General features: G+C 40.1%; 1 protein-coding gene across 14 annotated transcripts in view; it reads right to left on the bottom strand.

The window, feature by feature from the left end:
* RYR3 (ryanodine receptor 3) overlaps positions 1-17741 on the bottom strand; it is a 293341-nt gene that overhangs the window by 89693 nt on the left and 185907 nt on the right. For 9 of the 14 annotated variants that reach the window (XM_077926602.1, XM_077926563.1, XM_077926598.1 and 6 more), the window contains exons 47-60: positions 17339-17508; positions 15738-15958; positions 13757-13847; positions 13338-13478; positions 12727-12908; positions 12004-12082; positions 9845-9934; positions 9429-9575; positions 8333-8395; positions 7807-7882; positions 7452-7575; positions 5782-5897; positions 4175-4242; positions 2860-2981 (exon numbers count right to left, since the gene is read on the bottom strand). In XM_077926602.1, the coding sequence (XP_077782728.1) occupies positions 2860-2981; positions 4175-4242; positions 5782-5897; positions 7452-7575; positions 7807-7882; positions 8333-8395; positions 9429-9575; positions 9845-9934; positions 12004-12082; positions 12727-12908; positions 13338-13478; positions 13757-13847; positions 15738-15958; positions 17339-17508 (1690 nt within the window). The remainder of the gene's footprint in view (positions 1-2859; positions 2982-4174; positions 4243-5781; positions 5898-7451; positions 7576-7806; positions 7883-8332; positions 8396-9428; positions 9576-9844; positions 9935-12003; positions 12083-12726; positions 12909-13337; positions 13479-13756; positions 13848-15737; positions 15959-17338; positions 17509-17741) is intronic. The other 5 variants (XM_077926578.1, XM_077926608.1, XM_077926615.1 and 2 more) reach the window with 1 other exon arrangement.

Below are 17741 nucleotides of genomic sequence, written 5' to 3'. Positions count from 1 at the left end.
CCATTTTCAAATTTTGCTTATTGTGTGCTTATTGTGTGAGTGTCTCGGCAGGTATAATTTCAGATTATAGCCCCTGTGAAAGTTCTGCATTAAAAGGCTCAGTAAATGAGGGACATTAGTCTTATTGAGCGCCACCTTCTTTCTTTGGCAACAGCTTAAGCACACTTTCTAGCAGTTTTTATGTTTGATTGGATATCTTTTATGAGAAGCCACAATTATATTAATTATTGTATGAGCATATCCTAGCCCATTTAAATTGTTACATTTTCATGCAACGAGGCAAAACTAGGTATAAATAGTACATTGGACATTATGGGAATAGGTCCATCAACAATAATAGAAGCTGTTGATCTGATTTTGCGATTTTCTTAAGCTTCCAGAACCTTGGTTTGCTCAACAGAAAAAGGCAACAATGACCACCTTGGTACACAGTTCTTTCTTATACAAATTTCCAAAAGACTGGACATTAGGCTGAAGGGTGAGTAGTTGACGGTTCCCACATGTAGAAGAAATATTAAAGTTTCTCTCTCACTGGTAAAATATGGCATCAAACAGAATTTTGTCTCTACTGCTGCTTAGTTCTGGCTAGTGGCTATATTTTACTATTAATACCTGATAGGTCAAAATTAGCTAGCTCAAAAAGGAACTCTGATTGCAAAATGAGTTCTGACTCCTTATATTAACCTTCTGCTTCTCCTTATTTGGGAACAGATAATATAGGCTTTTAAACTCATTTTAGTTAGTGCATCATTCAGGGAATCACCAAAAAGCGTAGCACCCCAAAATAGGATGGGTTTTAGATTAGAAGCTAGCAATCCACACTCAATTGATTAACAGAGCAATCCAAACTCCGGGTCCACCCTGCTGGGAAGGTTTCCCTCTCCCCAGTCCTGCCTGCCTTTTTCCTCCACTTGGGAGTTGACACAGCGGATGAACATTCTTCCTAGGCAAAACAAGCAGCAGGCTATGGAAACTAGTATGCCGCTCCAACAAACCCTGGATTAGACTGAGAAAGGGAGTTTACATTAGTAGCTCTTGGTTGACACCAGCTTTCTACAAAGGAAGGTGGTGAAGTTCCAGTGCTCTGAGGTTTGTATTAATCAAGGACTCAATTTAAGAAGTACGCAGGAGGAGAAAAGCTGTAGGAGAATGGCTGGATTAAGAAACCCAACATGATTTAGTCTCCCTCTTCCTGTGGGGCAGTTTAAGTGTCCCCTGGATTTCCCTCTTCAGTAAGATCTACACACCTGTCTGAGATGTCTTCCCCCAACCCTCCTGCAAAAATGAGCATGGCGGGTTCATCACAAGGACTACATTAACAGTAGGGAGACTGTACTCATAGGCAGAACAATTCTGTTTACAGTTATCTGTAACTGTCTCCATGGTATTAGATCTAAAGGGAAAGCACAATAGATCAGTCTTCAAGGAGTGAAGCTGTCAATTCCTTTGATTTTCATTGCGCTTCATTCCTTATTTTTGTCAGGCACCTTTTTCATTGCTTGGACTACCACTCTCTATACCCAGTGATGGAACCCAGGACAGAAATGATTTGCCATCAATAATGGATGGCAGTAGAGGTCAGCACTGAAGATTTTACCCGCTGATCAGGGATGGTGAATCTGCAGCCCTCCATATGTTGCTGGATATAAATACAGACATCTCCATGGCCATCATGGTTGGGGCTGATGGGAGTTGCAGTCCAACAACATCCAGAGGGTCACTTGTTTCCCATCTCTGCCCTAGATGCTGAGGTGTTTTTAGACACAAGTGGAATAAATCAACCCTCCCGAATTGGATCTAGGCAGCTCCTGGAGGGATGCAGAATGTCAACTTGTTTTGTTTGTGGCTGCCTACTCTATCACCTCTTCAGCAGTGAGTCCCAAAACAAACAAACAAACACAAACCTAAGATAGAAACTTTACTAACTAGCTAAAACTAGTTATGGAGAACAGAATCAAGAAAACAGCAACAGCCCATACCTTGGAAAGTAATGGATACCAAGCTACCCTCTAGGTGAGGTTGGACAATATTTGAGAGGGCTCCCTCTCCCAACAGAGGTTCTGGAAGCCTTTGGAACCTCTGAATCTTTGAGGTAGATAGGAGGACTCACCCACAAGGATGTCCTCCTTCCATGAGCAAAAACCAAAACCATGAATAAACAACAACATAGGATTCTAAAGAATAAATAATACCTGGAAAGATTGGATAGTATTTTAATGGACTTTCAAACAGAAAGTGAGAAACCAAAAGCAACATATTTGCATTTTAGAAAAGTGTCTGATAAAGTGTTCTATATATAATACAGAACATGAGCAATAAAATCAGTATATTGTGAATGAAAACACTTAGATATAATTTGAGAATTATATCTAGATTAAAACGTCGCCGAAAGCGAAACGTTTGGAAAAATCTTATTTGGTATCTTAAAAAAAAATCTATTTAGAAAACAAACAAAAAACCTATCTCCCCCAGGAGAATAATTTGAAAGAAAGACAAGAGAATGGGCGAGAAAATCAATAATGTAGAGAAATAAATAAAAATGACAGTATTCTGAACCAGTAAGAAAGGAGTTTTACTTCTTTTTGTAATTACATTTCTAACTAAATCTACACAAAAGATATGTATGTCAAGTTATTCATGTTATTTTTCATATTATTGTTCTATTATCTGCATCACCAGAGTGTAAGGTGACCACTCAATGTAGACTAATATAATTAAAATACAAGTTTGGATTATAAAAAAACAACAACTGGCTAGAGTTATAAGGATATATGAAATAAATATTTTAAAGAGCCTAATACCTTTATTATATCATGATTTTTCCAGTGTCATAGACTGTATTTTTTCTTACTTACATACCTTGCTACCATTTCTTTTTCTTTATTTGAAGCATATCCACTACTGCTCAGTGGCTTAGTTGGGGAGGAGAGGAAATACAGGCAATGGTTGGTAAAATACTGGTCAACTAGTGGAAGCAGAACCTAGGAAATTCAGATAAAAAGTTTTAGCTATAACTTGTAAAAAGGATAAAGTTAACATTTTTTAAAGTGAAGTTTAAAAGTTTACAGTTGAAAAATTTAACCAGTTAGCAATTCCTTTAACTTTTAACTTGTTAATTAAATAATTAATTCCCATGATGGCATTTATTCTTTTTTCAGTCCATATCTTACTTTACACCCTTCCTTCACACCTTTCAACTTCCTGTTCCTTATCTACCCTCCATCTTTCTCAGTGTTTAAAGGTAAAGGTCCATTAGGTCCAGTCGTGGCCGACTCTGGGGTTGCGGCGCTCATCTCGCTTTATTGGCCGTGAGAGCCGGCGTACAGCTTCTGGGTCATGTGGCCAGCATGACTAAGCCGCTTCTGGTGAACCAGAGCAGCGCACGGAAATGCCATTTACCTTCCCGCCGGAGCGGTACCTATTTATCTACTTGCACTTTGACGTGCTTTCGAACTGCTAGGTTGGCAGGAGCAGGGACCGAGCAACAGGAGCTCACCCCATCGCGGGGATTCAAACCACCGACCTTCTGATCGGCAAGTCCTAGGCTCTGTGGTTTAACCCACAGTGCCACCCGTGTCCCTTCTCAGTGTTTAGTGAGGTTTTAATCCTAGACAAAATGAAAATTCTCTCTCACAGAAATCAGACTGCAACCGGGGTGGTTCTTCAGTCTGAATGAATAGAACGCAACCTATTTTGGATGAGGTTTCACTCTCCTTGAAGAAGAAGGTGAGCTGCTTGAGGGTACTCGTGGATCCTACACTGTCATTGGAGGTACAAGTGTCCCTCCATCGCTGCTTTACTTAAACTTCCACCGTTGTTTTAAACCACCACTATTCCCCTCTTGGTGTCCCTCCCTTCTTGCTCCCATGCCGTGGCCACTGCTGTTGTATAAACCTGCCTTCACTTTGCCCTCCAACCCTGCCTCAACATCATCTAAATCCAAGACTGTGATGAGGCACTACAAATCTTCCAATGCGGGCTGCATGATGGCAGCCCTACATCAAGAGAGGGGGGGAGGGAGAGGGAGAGAGAGAGAGAGCCTTAAAGCACTAACCAATTTTCAATACCAATTTATTTGGGTTTCTTTACAAAATCTCAACATTAATACATACTACATTCTTGCATTACTGTGAAAGTTAAAGTAGTTCATTTGTTTTTTAATGTAACAACTCACTTTGGCAAAGAACTTAATTTCTTGGTCATGTGGTGATTTCTCAGTTTTTCCACTGGTGACAATAGCTTCTGGAGAGAAACAATAGAACGGTAAATAACACTAGGCAGAAATATCAATTTACATCTTCCATGGGCTTTTGAAATACATGAAGTCAAAATTTCAGAAGCACCAACCATATGATTTATATAGGAACAGAAGAGGCAACTATGTGCTCCTATTTAGTGATCATCTCCATTTAGGCAAATGTGATAAATGATAAAGCTACTTAAGATCTTGTGGATGCTGAAGATGAAGTGAGAAAGTCCATCTGTGTGTGCTCAACTCCTATTTCTGAAGCTTTCCCCCCAAAAAATTAGTTTCTTTTTTCCCTTTTCTTTTTTTGAAATGGTTTTTCATTTAAGTGCTGCTTCATTTATGTGAAGCACAAATAACTTTTTGGCATCATGTAATCACAGTGGCGGAATCACTGGAACAGGCAAGAACAAACCCAAGAGATATTTTTTAATGACAGATTTTGGGAGATATTAGGGTGCCTCTTTTTAGGGTGGGATATGGCCCATAAGTTACAGGTTTGACAAAAAGTACTATTAGATCACCTGAAGTGTAGATTTAGGAGTGGGATGCTGGGGACAGTGGATTGGGTAAATCCTCTCACATGACCGCAGGCCATCATCATCATCATCACCATGTATTCTGCTGTTTTTATATTGTTTTAACCTTCTCTTAATTTTATATTTCTTACTGAATTTTGTTGTTTTAATGTTGCAAAGCACTCTGGAATCTACTGATAAAAGTATGGTATACAAATTTCAAAAATAAAAATTGCACTTGGGTGGCCATACTAACTCAAATGGAGAATCAGTAGCACGCCTAACTTCACCCTCCTGTTCTCCGCACTATTCAACATTGCTTTAAAAGGAGCTTCTTAAATGTGAAATTAAGGTAAGTGAGCATTCCTTTTTTTTGTCTTGAAAGACATGTGGGAACACAAAAGACCACAAAGCTTGTGTGTACATAATTCCCTTGAAGATGCTTGGCCAGCATCTTCACCCACCATCAAAGCTTCTCTCTTCCCCCCTGAGTTGGAAGATGGGGCAGTAGAGGCAGCCGTTGAAAAAGCTCCAAGCACCCTCACCCCTCCTGGGAGCAGCATTCTGTAGGGAAACTAGTGCTGAGGACCCTTTCTTCTGCTGGAAAGAGAACAGAGTGATCTTTTCTCACTGGGGACTCTGCATTAACAGTTTGTGCACTATTCCTGTGAGAAAAAAGCACCATGTGGGTGGGACTGGCATTTTCTGCATGACATTCATACTGGACAAGGGATGTTTCCTCAAAGGAAAAGCTACATTAAGGGTGCCTGTCATGGCCACCTCTCCTTTCCCCTTCTCTTGCCCAGATATGTGTGGTGTTGTGGGCTCAGGAAGACAGAGGCTGCTATGGATGCTCAATGTGCAAGGTCAAGCAGGCCTGCAAACACTTCTGCACAGCAAGTAAGGATCAAAGCCCTGCACAGTCCATGCCACTTCACAAGGCAACGACAACAATAGGGACTGTAACTGAATTAGGGTAAAATCTGCCTTTCTGATTAGTAGCCTACAGAAACTTACCTAAATGTGCAATGAATTCTTGAGCAGAGTCAACGTATTTGAGAATCTTCTTCAGAAATTTGTAGGCAAACCTCTTTTCCATGGATGAAGCATCCATCTCCATGCCACGTAAGCCTCTAGTAAAAAGAAGCATGTTTGCTTAATATTAATAACTTCAAGCTGAGCTACTTTATCATATTGTACATGTTACTTTTGAAACATTATTTGAAATTGCCCGTTTTTTAGGATTGCAGCTTCTAAGTGGGAAAAGGGGACCATTCATTTACCATAAATGTATTTTTGAGGGGGCCCTAAAATGTTGAACTGAATATGTTGACCTGTATGGGCAATGCTGAGAAACTGTCAATGCTCTGGGTGGATTGGCACATGGAGATAGGCCTTGGTGAAATCTGCTGAAGCCAGGTAGTTATGCCTCCCTAAGGGAGATCAACGTTTCCATACAAAAAATTCAGTATGTTACAAACTTGTCCAAGAACTTCAAATCCAATATCATCTGCCAAGTGCCCCCTTTCTTTGGAACAATAAACACCTGAAAACCTCTGTTCTGAGGTTACTTGCTTGACTGAAGTTATCTGAAGAAGATGACCCATGGCCGCTTGCATCAATTCCTGTTTCTCTGGATTTCTGAGTATCATGTGAAGAGACTTGGCAGAAGGCTTTGAAATTCTATCCAATATCCTCAACATAATTCTTCACCTAGTGATGAAATTTGCTTGCTTCTCACCTAGTAGCAACATGAAGCAACCCGCATCCCCAATGGTGGCTATCAAATGGAGAATCAAAATTGATTTTGCTGCATTCCTCCTCTGGATGGTGCAACATCTGGGAATCCTGAACTAGGCTGCTGATCTCTAGACTGAAATCTGGACCACCCCTGGGAAGGAAAACTGGGCCAAATATCAAGGTCTCTGCATCCGGATTGTAAAGAATGACTAATTTGATATGGATGGTATCATTAAAACAAATTTTGCTGTTTCATTACTGGAGTGCAGAAGGCATGACCTTCTTCTTACCTTTCAATATATAACTCAGAGCCTCTTCACCCAACGATTTCTTCCCAACATATGGAGCTCAGACCAGATGTCAATTTGCATCTGTCTCTCAATGACAGAGCCATAGGACATAGGATGCATCTAGCCACAATCTCACCAACAGGGAGGAACTGATCGACAGTACTGGGAATCTTGGGAGGAAGTAATCACACCCTCTTGGGTTTCATGATATGGAGGCAAGGGGAAGCTGAGTGTAGCTGGAGATGCACTCTGGACTTTAAGAAGGCCAATTTTGAAAAAACTGAAAGGCCCCATGGTCAAAAATACTCAAAGTGAAGGGGATTCAGGATGGATGGGAGTTTCTTAAAGGTGAAATATTGAAGGCTCAAATGCAGTAAGAAAAGTGGGAGGCATCTAAAGAATATGGTGTGGCTTCATAAGGAGCTTACAGATGAGCTGAGATTTAAGAAGAGCATGGATGAAAGGTTAAACCATGAAGGAAGGGTATACATGAGTAGCCAACAAGGTCAAGTGTGCCAAAGCTCAAAATGAGCTCAGGATTGCAAGAGAGGTTAAAAATGATTGGGGAAAAGGTTTATTTGGCTATGTCCAAAGCAAGAGAAATAAAACAAAAAACTAGGGCAACACAAGTTATTTACACAGTGATATACAACTTACCTGGATATGACAATGCCATTCACTAGAAGAAATTTAAACAGTTCTTGTGCTTTCTCCCTATCCCGAGACTTTTCTTTGGCTGTCAAAGTGTCATAAGGTACTAATAAAGGATGGCTACCTCCACCTATGGTAAGATGAGAGAAGTGTTAATATTTACAATAGGAATTGACAGACAAACTAAGGCTGTGATCATCATTTTGTCTACTTAGAGGTAAGTCCCATTGAATTCCATTGATCTTACTCCCAAGTAAGTGGGTTTAGGATTGCAGCCTAAGGCTATTCTTATCATGTCATCTCTATTTTCAGATATTCCCCTACTGAATATCAGATTTCACACAAAACATTTCAGTCTTACCTTTACTTTCCAATTCAGTTTTCTTCTTTTTAGCCCAAATGTTATGATAGTTTTCTGCTACCACTTCAACCATTCCCTGTATCACCACCAAATCAAGAAGGAATAATCCAAAATCAAAAGAAATAATACAATTTTTCAGAAATATATATTATAGTATTTAAATATATCATTTATAGTAAGTGTTAAGCAGGGAAGGAGGAATACCTATGAGGGCATCTGCCCAGGGAAAAGCTAGTTCCATCTTGTGTCTTCCAATGCTTTGTTACATAGATGGAGTCAGGGCAGATATTGCCATAAAGGATGCCCTTTATGGCTCATGGTGCGGATCCTAGGGAAATGAGGACCTATTTATGTTGGATGTGGTTTGTTTGAAATGCCTTATGGTTATGATACTTTCTGTTCTGTGGCTAGAGCAGGTCTCCCCACGGTACTTTTGAACATAAGGACACTCTCTGGTTGGCCCTTGTTGCTCTTATTTAAGTATGAATAGGTGTTTTCCTACATTTTTGAATAGTCTTATACAAACCTGGATATCTCTGGAGAGTACAACATTTGAAAGATCAAGTGGTGCTGGGTTGTATCCATTTCCCTATTATTAAAAGGAAGAATTAGTGGTTGTTGGTTGTGGTTTTTTTGCATATTTAGATTCTTTACATGTCAATCTATATTGAATGAAGTTATTTTAAGGACGCAAAATGCCTGGTGCTAAGTATTATTAAAAACTTAAATTAGGGTGAAATTCAGTTAGTACCATCGTACTCGTGGAAAGGCTTTTGATCCAGTGGAAACATCATTTAATGCAGCAGGAGAGCAGATTTTTGCCAATATCCTGAAGTCCCCACCATCCCCTGAAAATCAGCTCCAGAGTGTTGGGGAATTCTCTAGAAGGTGGCATGGAAGCCTGGAAAGAGCCATGTTTCTACAGTCCCTGAGAAGCTAAATCCCTGCCACTACAGTGAAAGAGAGGCTTGCTGGGGGACCATACAACTGCTGACACACAAGACCTATGAAGTACAAAGTGGATGAACTCAAATTTAGACCCCTGCACTAGAAAGATGTGTCTTCGTGGAGCCATGTTCTACAGGTGTGAGTGAGTGCTAAGTCTACAGATTCCTGTCCAATATCATGGGGTCGGGCTGCATAGTGTAGATGACAGCGTACAGCTGTCACCCAACCTGCATGGGAGCAAGGCAGGAAGAAAGCTAGAGGTTCTGTCCTCCCACAGCAAGGTAAGATCTATCTAGTTTGCATATTCCTCCCTGTGGAGCAAGTGGGAGGGAAAATAGCATTCTATTAAAAACTGTATTGTGTTGAAAAACTTTCATCACAAATAAGGGCTGAGTCACCTGATCATTAGATATGAAAAAGTCACAATAAATTGGCAACTGGAACAATTTGCCATGGGGAATTGCTATTGCGAATGTTCCAACATGCTCTCCATCTCGAGTGTGGCAAGCAATATTCTTAACACATTTCACAGGACTGGTTCACCACACCAATATTTCTACAAATGTGTTTTTTTAAAAAAATAAAAATAGCAAAACAGAATGCATTAGTTTGCAGGGAGAAAAATGAGCTCATATTTTTCTCTAGTCTTTTTTTATAAGAAAGTTCTGCCTTACTTGGCTGGACTGTGATATGCTACGGAGCTTTTCGCTTTCACGTTGCTGTACCATTGAATCTCCTTCTTTTGTCCTTTCTAGGCTCCATCCCATTGCTAACATGGTTTTAAGAGATTCTCTGGCAGGCCATCGATAGATTTCCTTTTCCTTAAAAAAAGATATATACAAATTTTGTAACATTTCACCTAGAATAAGTCTAAACTGGAGTATTGTACAAAGGTCTTCTCACTGTATACAATTTGGAAAGCTAAACTTAACATGATTTGGATTTAAATCTTGTCATATTTTAATGCTTATTAAAATGATGCACCTTGCAGCATCAGTGATATTCACATATTAATGAAACATGCAAAGAAAACATGCACATAAAATCTGTTGTTTCATTAAATAATGCAGTTTGATTTTTCCTTTATTACCTTTTCGGTCAGTGTTTTAAAAGGCCTCATTAAAGGATGTGTCTTCACATTTTCATCGAGTGAAGATGCATACTTCCACCCACTATTATTCTGTAACAGACACATAATTCACACAACACGTAATTAGCCGATGGAACAAATTATCTGGGATGGCCACTATAATAAATTTCTTTTTTAAAGAAAACGGACTAAATGAAGTAGCTTAGAAAATGGCAAGAGGCAAGAACCAAAATTCCATGTTCAGATCCAAATATGATACTGCCTGGTTTTCCAGATGCTAAATACAAAATGAAGCTATCAGCACTGTGCTTTTGGTGAATATTTTAGCACAACTGCACATGTATCCCAGTTTTTTTGGAGATAGCTCCATTTCCACCATACACAGAATGAAGAAACAGATCCACCACAAAAATGAAATGGAAAGAAAATCTCCACAAAATTATTGTCTAAATCATACACCTGATAAGATTGGAGAAATATTCCCACGTGAACGGGAAGAACATAGACAAAAAGGATTTCTGCAATTCTGTGCTTTGCGTGTTCAGAACCAGAGACCTCCCCCCTAAATAAATACATACATGACTCAAATTTTAGTTTTGGTTTTTGGCAGAATTTAGGCCACAACTTTATTGATTACAGAAAAGTGAATGGTAGCATTGGTTCTGGTTTGACTAGCTCCCTACACCGTTGCAGGTAGCGCTGACCCAGAGCTCTATCATAGGTCAGCCAAAGGTGAACACCTGAGGTAGGTGAAAAGCCTGTTCACTCCCCCAGATGCTCCCCTGGACTCAGGCACGGGCACAACCCCCTCTCAGGGGTTGACCAAACCATGTTGAGTCCCTGGACTCCTTTAACGGAATATCCTTCACATAGGGATGGCAAGAACGCTCTCCCATCCCTATCACATGAACCAGTGCCTATCCACAACCTTACAAGTTGTGATGATTTGCTATGCAGCAGGCGAAACCCAAATGGCAACAGCCAATCAGCCAAGTGGGGAAAATTCCTGCCGTGCCCCGTTCCAATGACAGACACACACAATGGCATAGCAAGATCAATCGCAAAATACCCTAAATATAGGGAGAGGTAGGTTCAGTGTTCCGTTTGCGTGAGCTGAAAGAGAATCTCTGGGTCATGTGCAAGAGATTAAATAGGTCCCTCAAACTGTTTAGACTGCACCCCATTGGCCAGATTACACCCAGCAATGAGGGACCCACCAATCGGGAGTTGTGGCTATCCAATAGACCCACCCACAACCAGGAGGTCGGTCTCCAGGTCTCACCGCAACACGTGCCCTCTTTTAGGGAGGACACGATTTCTGGAGCTGCTGGGTTCTGTGTCATTGTGTAGATACATTTAGGTAAAGGTAAAGGACTCCTGGAAAGTTAAGTCCAGTCAAAGGTGACTATGGGGTTGTAGTGTTAATCTCGCTTTCAGGCTGAGGGAGCCAGCGTTTGTCCACAGACAGCTTTCCATGTCATGTGGCCAGCATGACTAAACCGCTTCTGGAGCAACAGAACACTGTGATGGAAACCAGAGCGCACGGAAAGGCTGTTTACCTTCCCATCACAGTGGTACCTATTTATCTACTTGCACTGGCGTGCTTTCGAACTGCTAGGTTGGCAGGAGCTGGGAAGAGCAACGGGAGCTCACTCCGCCGCGGGGATTCGAACCACCAACATTCTGATCGGCAAGCCCAAGGGGCTCAAGTGGTTTAGACCACAGCGCCACCCACATCCCAATACATGTGCTTCCAGTTCACATAGTATTATTATCTGCACATTTCCATGTGTATAAACAAGCTAAAATGTTATGATTTCCCACTACTAGTTAAAAGTTAAGGTATTGCTAAGTACACAGACTATTTCAGACTGAGTCAATTTATGCGGAAATTGCAAGAACCACAGCACTTTATTGCATTCAGAAGCTGCCAGAAGATCCCCAGGTATTTTGAGATAAAAGAGATAAGAGAGAGAGAGAGAGAGAGAGAGAGAGAGAGAGAGAGAGAGAGAGAGAAGCATTACTAGACAGTGCTGCTCTGGTATAACAATCTAGGTGTCTGAAAGGCAAATCTGTCATGGAGATAAATTGGACAGATTTCCAACATTCAACTCTCATTGTCCTTCTTTGACAATTGTCAGATTTATAATAATCCATACCTTGTCACAAGCCCATTTGTCATGTGTATGTTCAGCGTACTTGTTGACAATATACTCCAACTTTTCAGGAAGTGTAAAACTGGAAACACAAAAGAGCAATATAATTTATAATTTGCTCCAGTTAGGCATATATGGATATGCCTATTTATATCAATTTCCATGAATAAATATTAAAAAAATTATCTGGATAATGCTGACAGTGGTAAAAGGCCTAGATTACGTTGTTAACATATTCTCAAGAACCTATGCTTCCCCATCATGATTTGATGACTAGCCAACCAAATAATTGCAATGATGCACCTGGGTGACTTTTAATAAGGGGCTGGAGAAGCAAGGAGTCGTTACAGCTTTATACTGTTGTGTATGCCCCATTCTCTTTTACTCTCCCCTCACCTTTCCTCCATTTCCATTGGGCTGTTGGGAACAGGCTGCTCTTGCAAGAGGTCTGAACTGATTGCTTGCGTTGGTCTTTCCCCACTCGCTCTTTCCATCACTTGATCCATTTCACATTCTACCCTTCAATCTTTTCCCTCCCAACCATACATTTCTCCCTCCAGACTTCATGAAATTAGGCCAGGGCCTGCAGGAAGTAAGATAAATACTGCAACCCTTTAGCCACAGGTTCTCTACCCCTTGTGTTAAAGAGATAGCAAGGCCCCTGCTAGGCTGGAAAAAGAATCCCAGATTGATTAGTGCATTATGAGTGGGGCACTTATGACTTACTTCACTGTGTTGATAGGTTTGGGATCAAAGTTCCCGTCAGCATCCACTGAAGTCTGTTTTTCTAAAACTGAGGTAATTCGGGTGTCTAAATAATCTGGTGGCAAAGCCCCAGCTATTGCACTTAAACAAGGCAAGGCCATTCGGAAAAGCTCTGGATCATACTTCTGCAGGAGAGATAGGAACTGGTTGGAAAGTCCAATAGAAAAACATGCAAAATATTAGTTAAGGCAACACAGCCATATAGAAGCAGCATTAGTAGATGCTGATAAATGAAGATTTATTTTTTAATGCAGGCACCTAGCAGAAACCAAGCTACATTTATATATTGTTTAAATCAATTGTTTGAAGGCTTTGTTCATAGCTAAAAAAAATTAAGACTAAAGAAGTTGTGTCAGTTCATTTAACAATGTAAAAAAAAGTCCCAAGGTCTGTTTTCCTATTGAATCAATGGGTATGTTAGTCTGAACAAAGCTCTTAGTGATTAAGTAGGGCATTTTCCTTTCACTAGGTGCATCTTTATAGCATTTAGTGGAAGCAAGTGATTTGTGCTGTGTACAGAAGCACAGGTGTGAATTGTAGTGTCTCTTGCAAATATTACTCTGGACCTTTACCTTATGAGAGAGGGAATCAAATATTCCCCAGAAAAGTTTTTCAGATAAATGTAATTCTTCTTCAGCTGCAATTCCATAATTTCCCCATCCAGAAGGCAAGCAATAATATTTCCAACATTGCTCATAGTGATTTGTTAGCAGCTGTGAATGGCAGAAAAAATAATACATTAAAGAAAACTCTCACAAAAGTTTTCACTCCTTTTTTAATAGAAAACTCTTAGCAGCTTTGTTTATAACGTAATGACAAATCTTCTGTTTTAAAGCAATTGTGCTTTAAATTATCTTTGACTAATAAGAAGGCCTTTATTCTTGAAGATGTGTGCTCAGTCAGCCTTCCAAACTGTTTTTGAAATTAAAAGAAAGAAATCTCTCATACTACTGAAAGATGTAATATCCTTAGTAGAAAGAGAAGGATTTACCTTAAGTGACATTTTACAATATTCATTAAGTAAGGGTACATCAAAAACCAGCCGTCGTAATAGCTGCTGTAGCATAGAAGGCCGTAAATGACTAGAATTAAAAAAGAAACTCATAATTAGTAATGTGTACATGTTGATGAAGCTGCAAGGCAATTACACAAATGACTGGAATGCGAGACAAACAGTGCAAGTGTTCTGTAAAACAGATTACCTAAAAGGAAAACAGCAGAGTGATTAGGATCTACTCAGTTATGTTCAATGGAAACATTCTTAAAGGCGGGGCAATATTCCATTGAAGCAATCACATAAGCAGAAAAATTCTGATTCTAATTGTGTCTCATGACAAGAAAAACAGAGAAGGAAAGTTCTATATTACCCACCTCTAAACTGGCCTGTATTTGACCATATGAAAGAAGCAAATTATAATCTGATCCTAATTAACTGAATCCCAGCCCCATGTACTACATGACATTCTGAATAATTTGGTATATATACTCTAGAATAGTAGTGAGCAGTGTAACAATCTTGCGTGTGTAACAATCTCTAAGTTATTGGGGGATTTCCCCCTCAAGAAAAGTTTCAGAAAGAGACTTCCCATATGTATCTAATTGGTCACTGTGAGAGCAGAATGCTAGACTAGATGGGTCTTTGGGCTGATCCAGAAGGTAAATGGGAAGCATGACAGATTATATCACTGCTATGACTTAGGAGGGTCCTCTGAAACTGGAACAATATTGAAAACGTGCCTAATTTCTTCCTGGTGGGTTTGATGCCCCCACTCACTCATTTATCACATTGACCTGGGAACACCCATGGTCTTTAAAAATATGTACAGTGTAAGCAGAGTTAAGGGTAAGGTGTTGTTGAGGAGAACTATGAGGAAGGAATCTCTAGTAATGGGACTGGCTCCTATCATTAGGCAGAGCAGCACAACCACCTCAGGGGGTAAATGCTTGGGCAGTGGGGGTGGCCAAGATCCAACTGCCACTCTAGGCAGCTTCTGCATGTGGAAAAGGGAGAGGTGCCACCTTGTCCTTTGGCAGAAAACTGTCAGGCCAATAAAGAGGCACACTTGAGATTCTACTTAAAAAACAACAACTCCTCCTCAGAGGTTCTATTTACAAGCAAGTGGTGTGTAATTTTGTTAAATAAATAAATAAATAAATTTAACCTATCCCTTTATTTAACCTGCAACCTGACATGGGACCTTATGGTGAAAGGCAGGTAAGAAATTGCATGTTTACATCCACTTATTTCTGATTTTCTCTCCTTTAGAGATGGAGGGAAAGATGGAGGGCACAAGGAGAAGGGGGCGACAGAGGACGAGATGGTTGGATAGTGTTTTCAAGGTTACCAGCATGAGTTTGACCAAACTGCGGGAGGTAGTGGAGGACAGAGGTGCCTGGCGTGCTCTGGTCCATGGGGTCACGAAGAGTCGGACACGACTAAACGACTAAACAACAACAACAACAACAAACTGCCTTCTAGACAGCTGGCATCTAATTGCCAAGGAGGCTGTATTCTCCTGCCTATCTAGGATTCTATTGAGAAAGTCCTCCCTTCTGACAAGCTTCCCAGATCACTTTGTTACACAGCTGCAGTAGCAAATGAGTTCCCAACTAACACTTCCTGCACCTAGGTAAATATATAATTTTTGTACATGATATAATGTGAAGTTCTCATTTGAGGATCAGAATTGATTATCTATAACACACTTGATATGTTGCGTTGTAGTCAGGCACAATGAATTAATCCTGTATTATTTCCTTGTGTACACCCAGCCTCCTTGCTTGCTCTCTTCATCTGAGATTTTTGCTGCATGTAATTTAGAGACCAGCCAGAGAGGTGAATATAACTCTGTTAATAAACCTGTTATAGCACTAAAACCTGTGGGAAGCCAGAGTCAACAGATATACAATAAATTATACTGCAAAGGCAGTGTGTTTATATGGAACAGAAAACAATCTTTATACATACTTACTGGCAGATAGCAAGCAAACATTCTTCAATGGTGTCTCTCTGTGCTTTGGTAAGAGAGCGTCCTTTGGATAGTCGATACATGGTATGAAGTGTGGAATCAATCAGAGAGACATAATGCTCAGTCCCCGAAAAGAGAGAAGCGCACCGTGTGAGTAATGGAAAGACAGCTGTACAAATATATCTATTTAGAGCAAGAGCTGTCTCTGTAGTACTCAAAGAAACCTGCATAAAGGACATATAATATATACATATTACTGCTTGGTCAATGTATATATAGTCTGTTTCAGTTTTGTGCATATGACTTCACTGGTGGCTTGTGCAACTTAGAATCACACCAAGGTGAACCTAACCATGTATAGCAGCAGTCCAAGGGCTGGATAAAACTCCAGTCATTCCAACCTGCCTAGACTGAAAAAAAGAGGGTTTTCAAGCATCTGGAAGGCAACAGTACATGTTAGAAGTTTGTACAGTGGTGCCCCGCAAGACGAATGCCTCGCAAGACGAAAAACTCGCTAGACGAAAGGGTTTTCCGTTTTTTGAGTCGTTCCGCAAGACGAATTTCCCTATGGGCTTGCTTTGTAAGACGAAACGTCTTGCGAGTTCTTGCGAGTTTGTTTCCTTTTTCTTAAAGCCGCTAAGCCGTTAATAGCCGCTAAGCCGTTAATAGCCACTAAGCCGCTAAGCCGCTAATAGCCTCTAAGCCGCTAATAGCCGTGCTTCACAAGACGAAAAAACCGCAAGACGAAGAGACTCGCGGAACGGATTAATTTCGTCTTGCAAGGCACCACTGTATTCATCTTAATGTGGCATAAGTGTGTCATTAGAACTAAAACTACACTCTTCATTCATCTTTTCTATTCTACCTGACAAAATTCTCTGTGCGGCCTAAAACTTTACATATCCCTACATCAACAGAGATAGTTCTAGTATTTATATACTCTTCTATATTTTTATATATTACATCTTCCTTACCTGCCAAGTCTCTAACTCTGAATATATTAAGTCTTATATTTCCATTTACACAGTATCACTCCTAACCCAAGATCTGACTCTGGTTGTAAATCCTTGTTAGCATGAACCATGCTTAGTTTGGATGTAGATCTAAGATGAAACCATGCTTAATGACACTGGGCAGAATTGCTGCTTGAGCAATGAAGAAGCATGTAGTCATCAGCCTGGTTTATGATTCCTTGACCATGTTTAATATTTTGTCTGGATTGGCCTATTGTAGATTTAATAGAAGAATAAATTTTCTGGGTTTCGCTCAGGTAACAACAATTAAGCTGTGACTGTTTTTCAATTCCATATACAGAAATGTATGACTCTTGGTTTTTCTTGGTTGCATTCTCCCTCAATTCCCATAAGGGGAAAATATTTTATAAGAACACACAGGAATTTATGAATTTATGGCACTGGTCTTGTGTTATTCATTGATTGTAGCATCATCAAATGAGAGCTAAGAACATAACACTTTAAGATTTAGGGTTTTTTGTTTTTGTTTTGTTTGTTAGCTGTATTTTATAACGTCAATGAACAACAAAATTTTATATTATACATCACTATGAGTACAGTTGTAGATTAAGGCAGTAACAAAATACTCACTGTATCCAATGAGGCACATGCTCTTAAATCTGGTAAAAATCCAACTTCCAGGAGGTGGAGAAGGAAGCTTTGGTCCTTTATACCATAGACACGATCTAGAAAAAGTACCATGGGTGCCTTATGGTCAGGGCAGAAACTTGCAGACATGTCTGGTTCTGTAACAGTTCCATCTGAAAAGAAATCCAATTGTGCTATTGTTCATACAATTTTAGCTTTATATGACTATTCACAAACTCAAATCAAAGTATCCCAGGTCTGCTGGTTTTCATGGTCATATTGTAAAACCTTTAAAATACAAGAGGACACAGCAATCTGAATTACTTTGGAAGTGGTGCAGGACTTCAAATTTTAAGAAACAGGGTGGGAGTCTGTGAGACACCATGGGAAGAGGAGAAAATGGTTG

This window comes from Podarcis muralis, chromosome 1, assembly GCF_964188315.1.
Source record: "Podarcis muralis chromosome 1, rPodMur119.hap1.1, whole genome shotgun sequence".
Lineage (NCBI taxonomy): Eukaryota > Metazoa > Chordata > Lepidosauria > Squamata > Lacertidae > Podarcis > Podarcis muralis.
The sequence above is the reverse complement of the archived record's forward strand: the minus strand, read 5'-3'. Positions and strand labels throughout refer to the sequence as shown.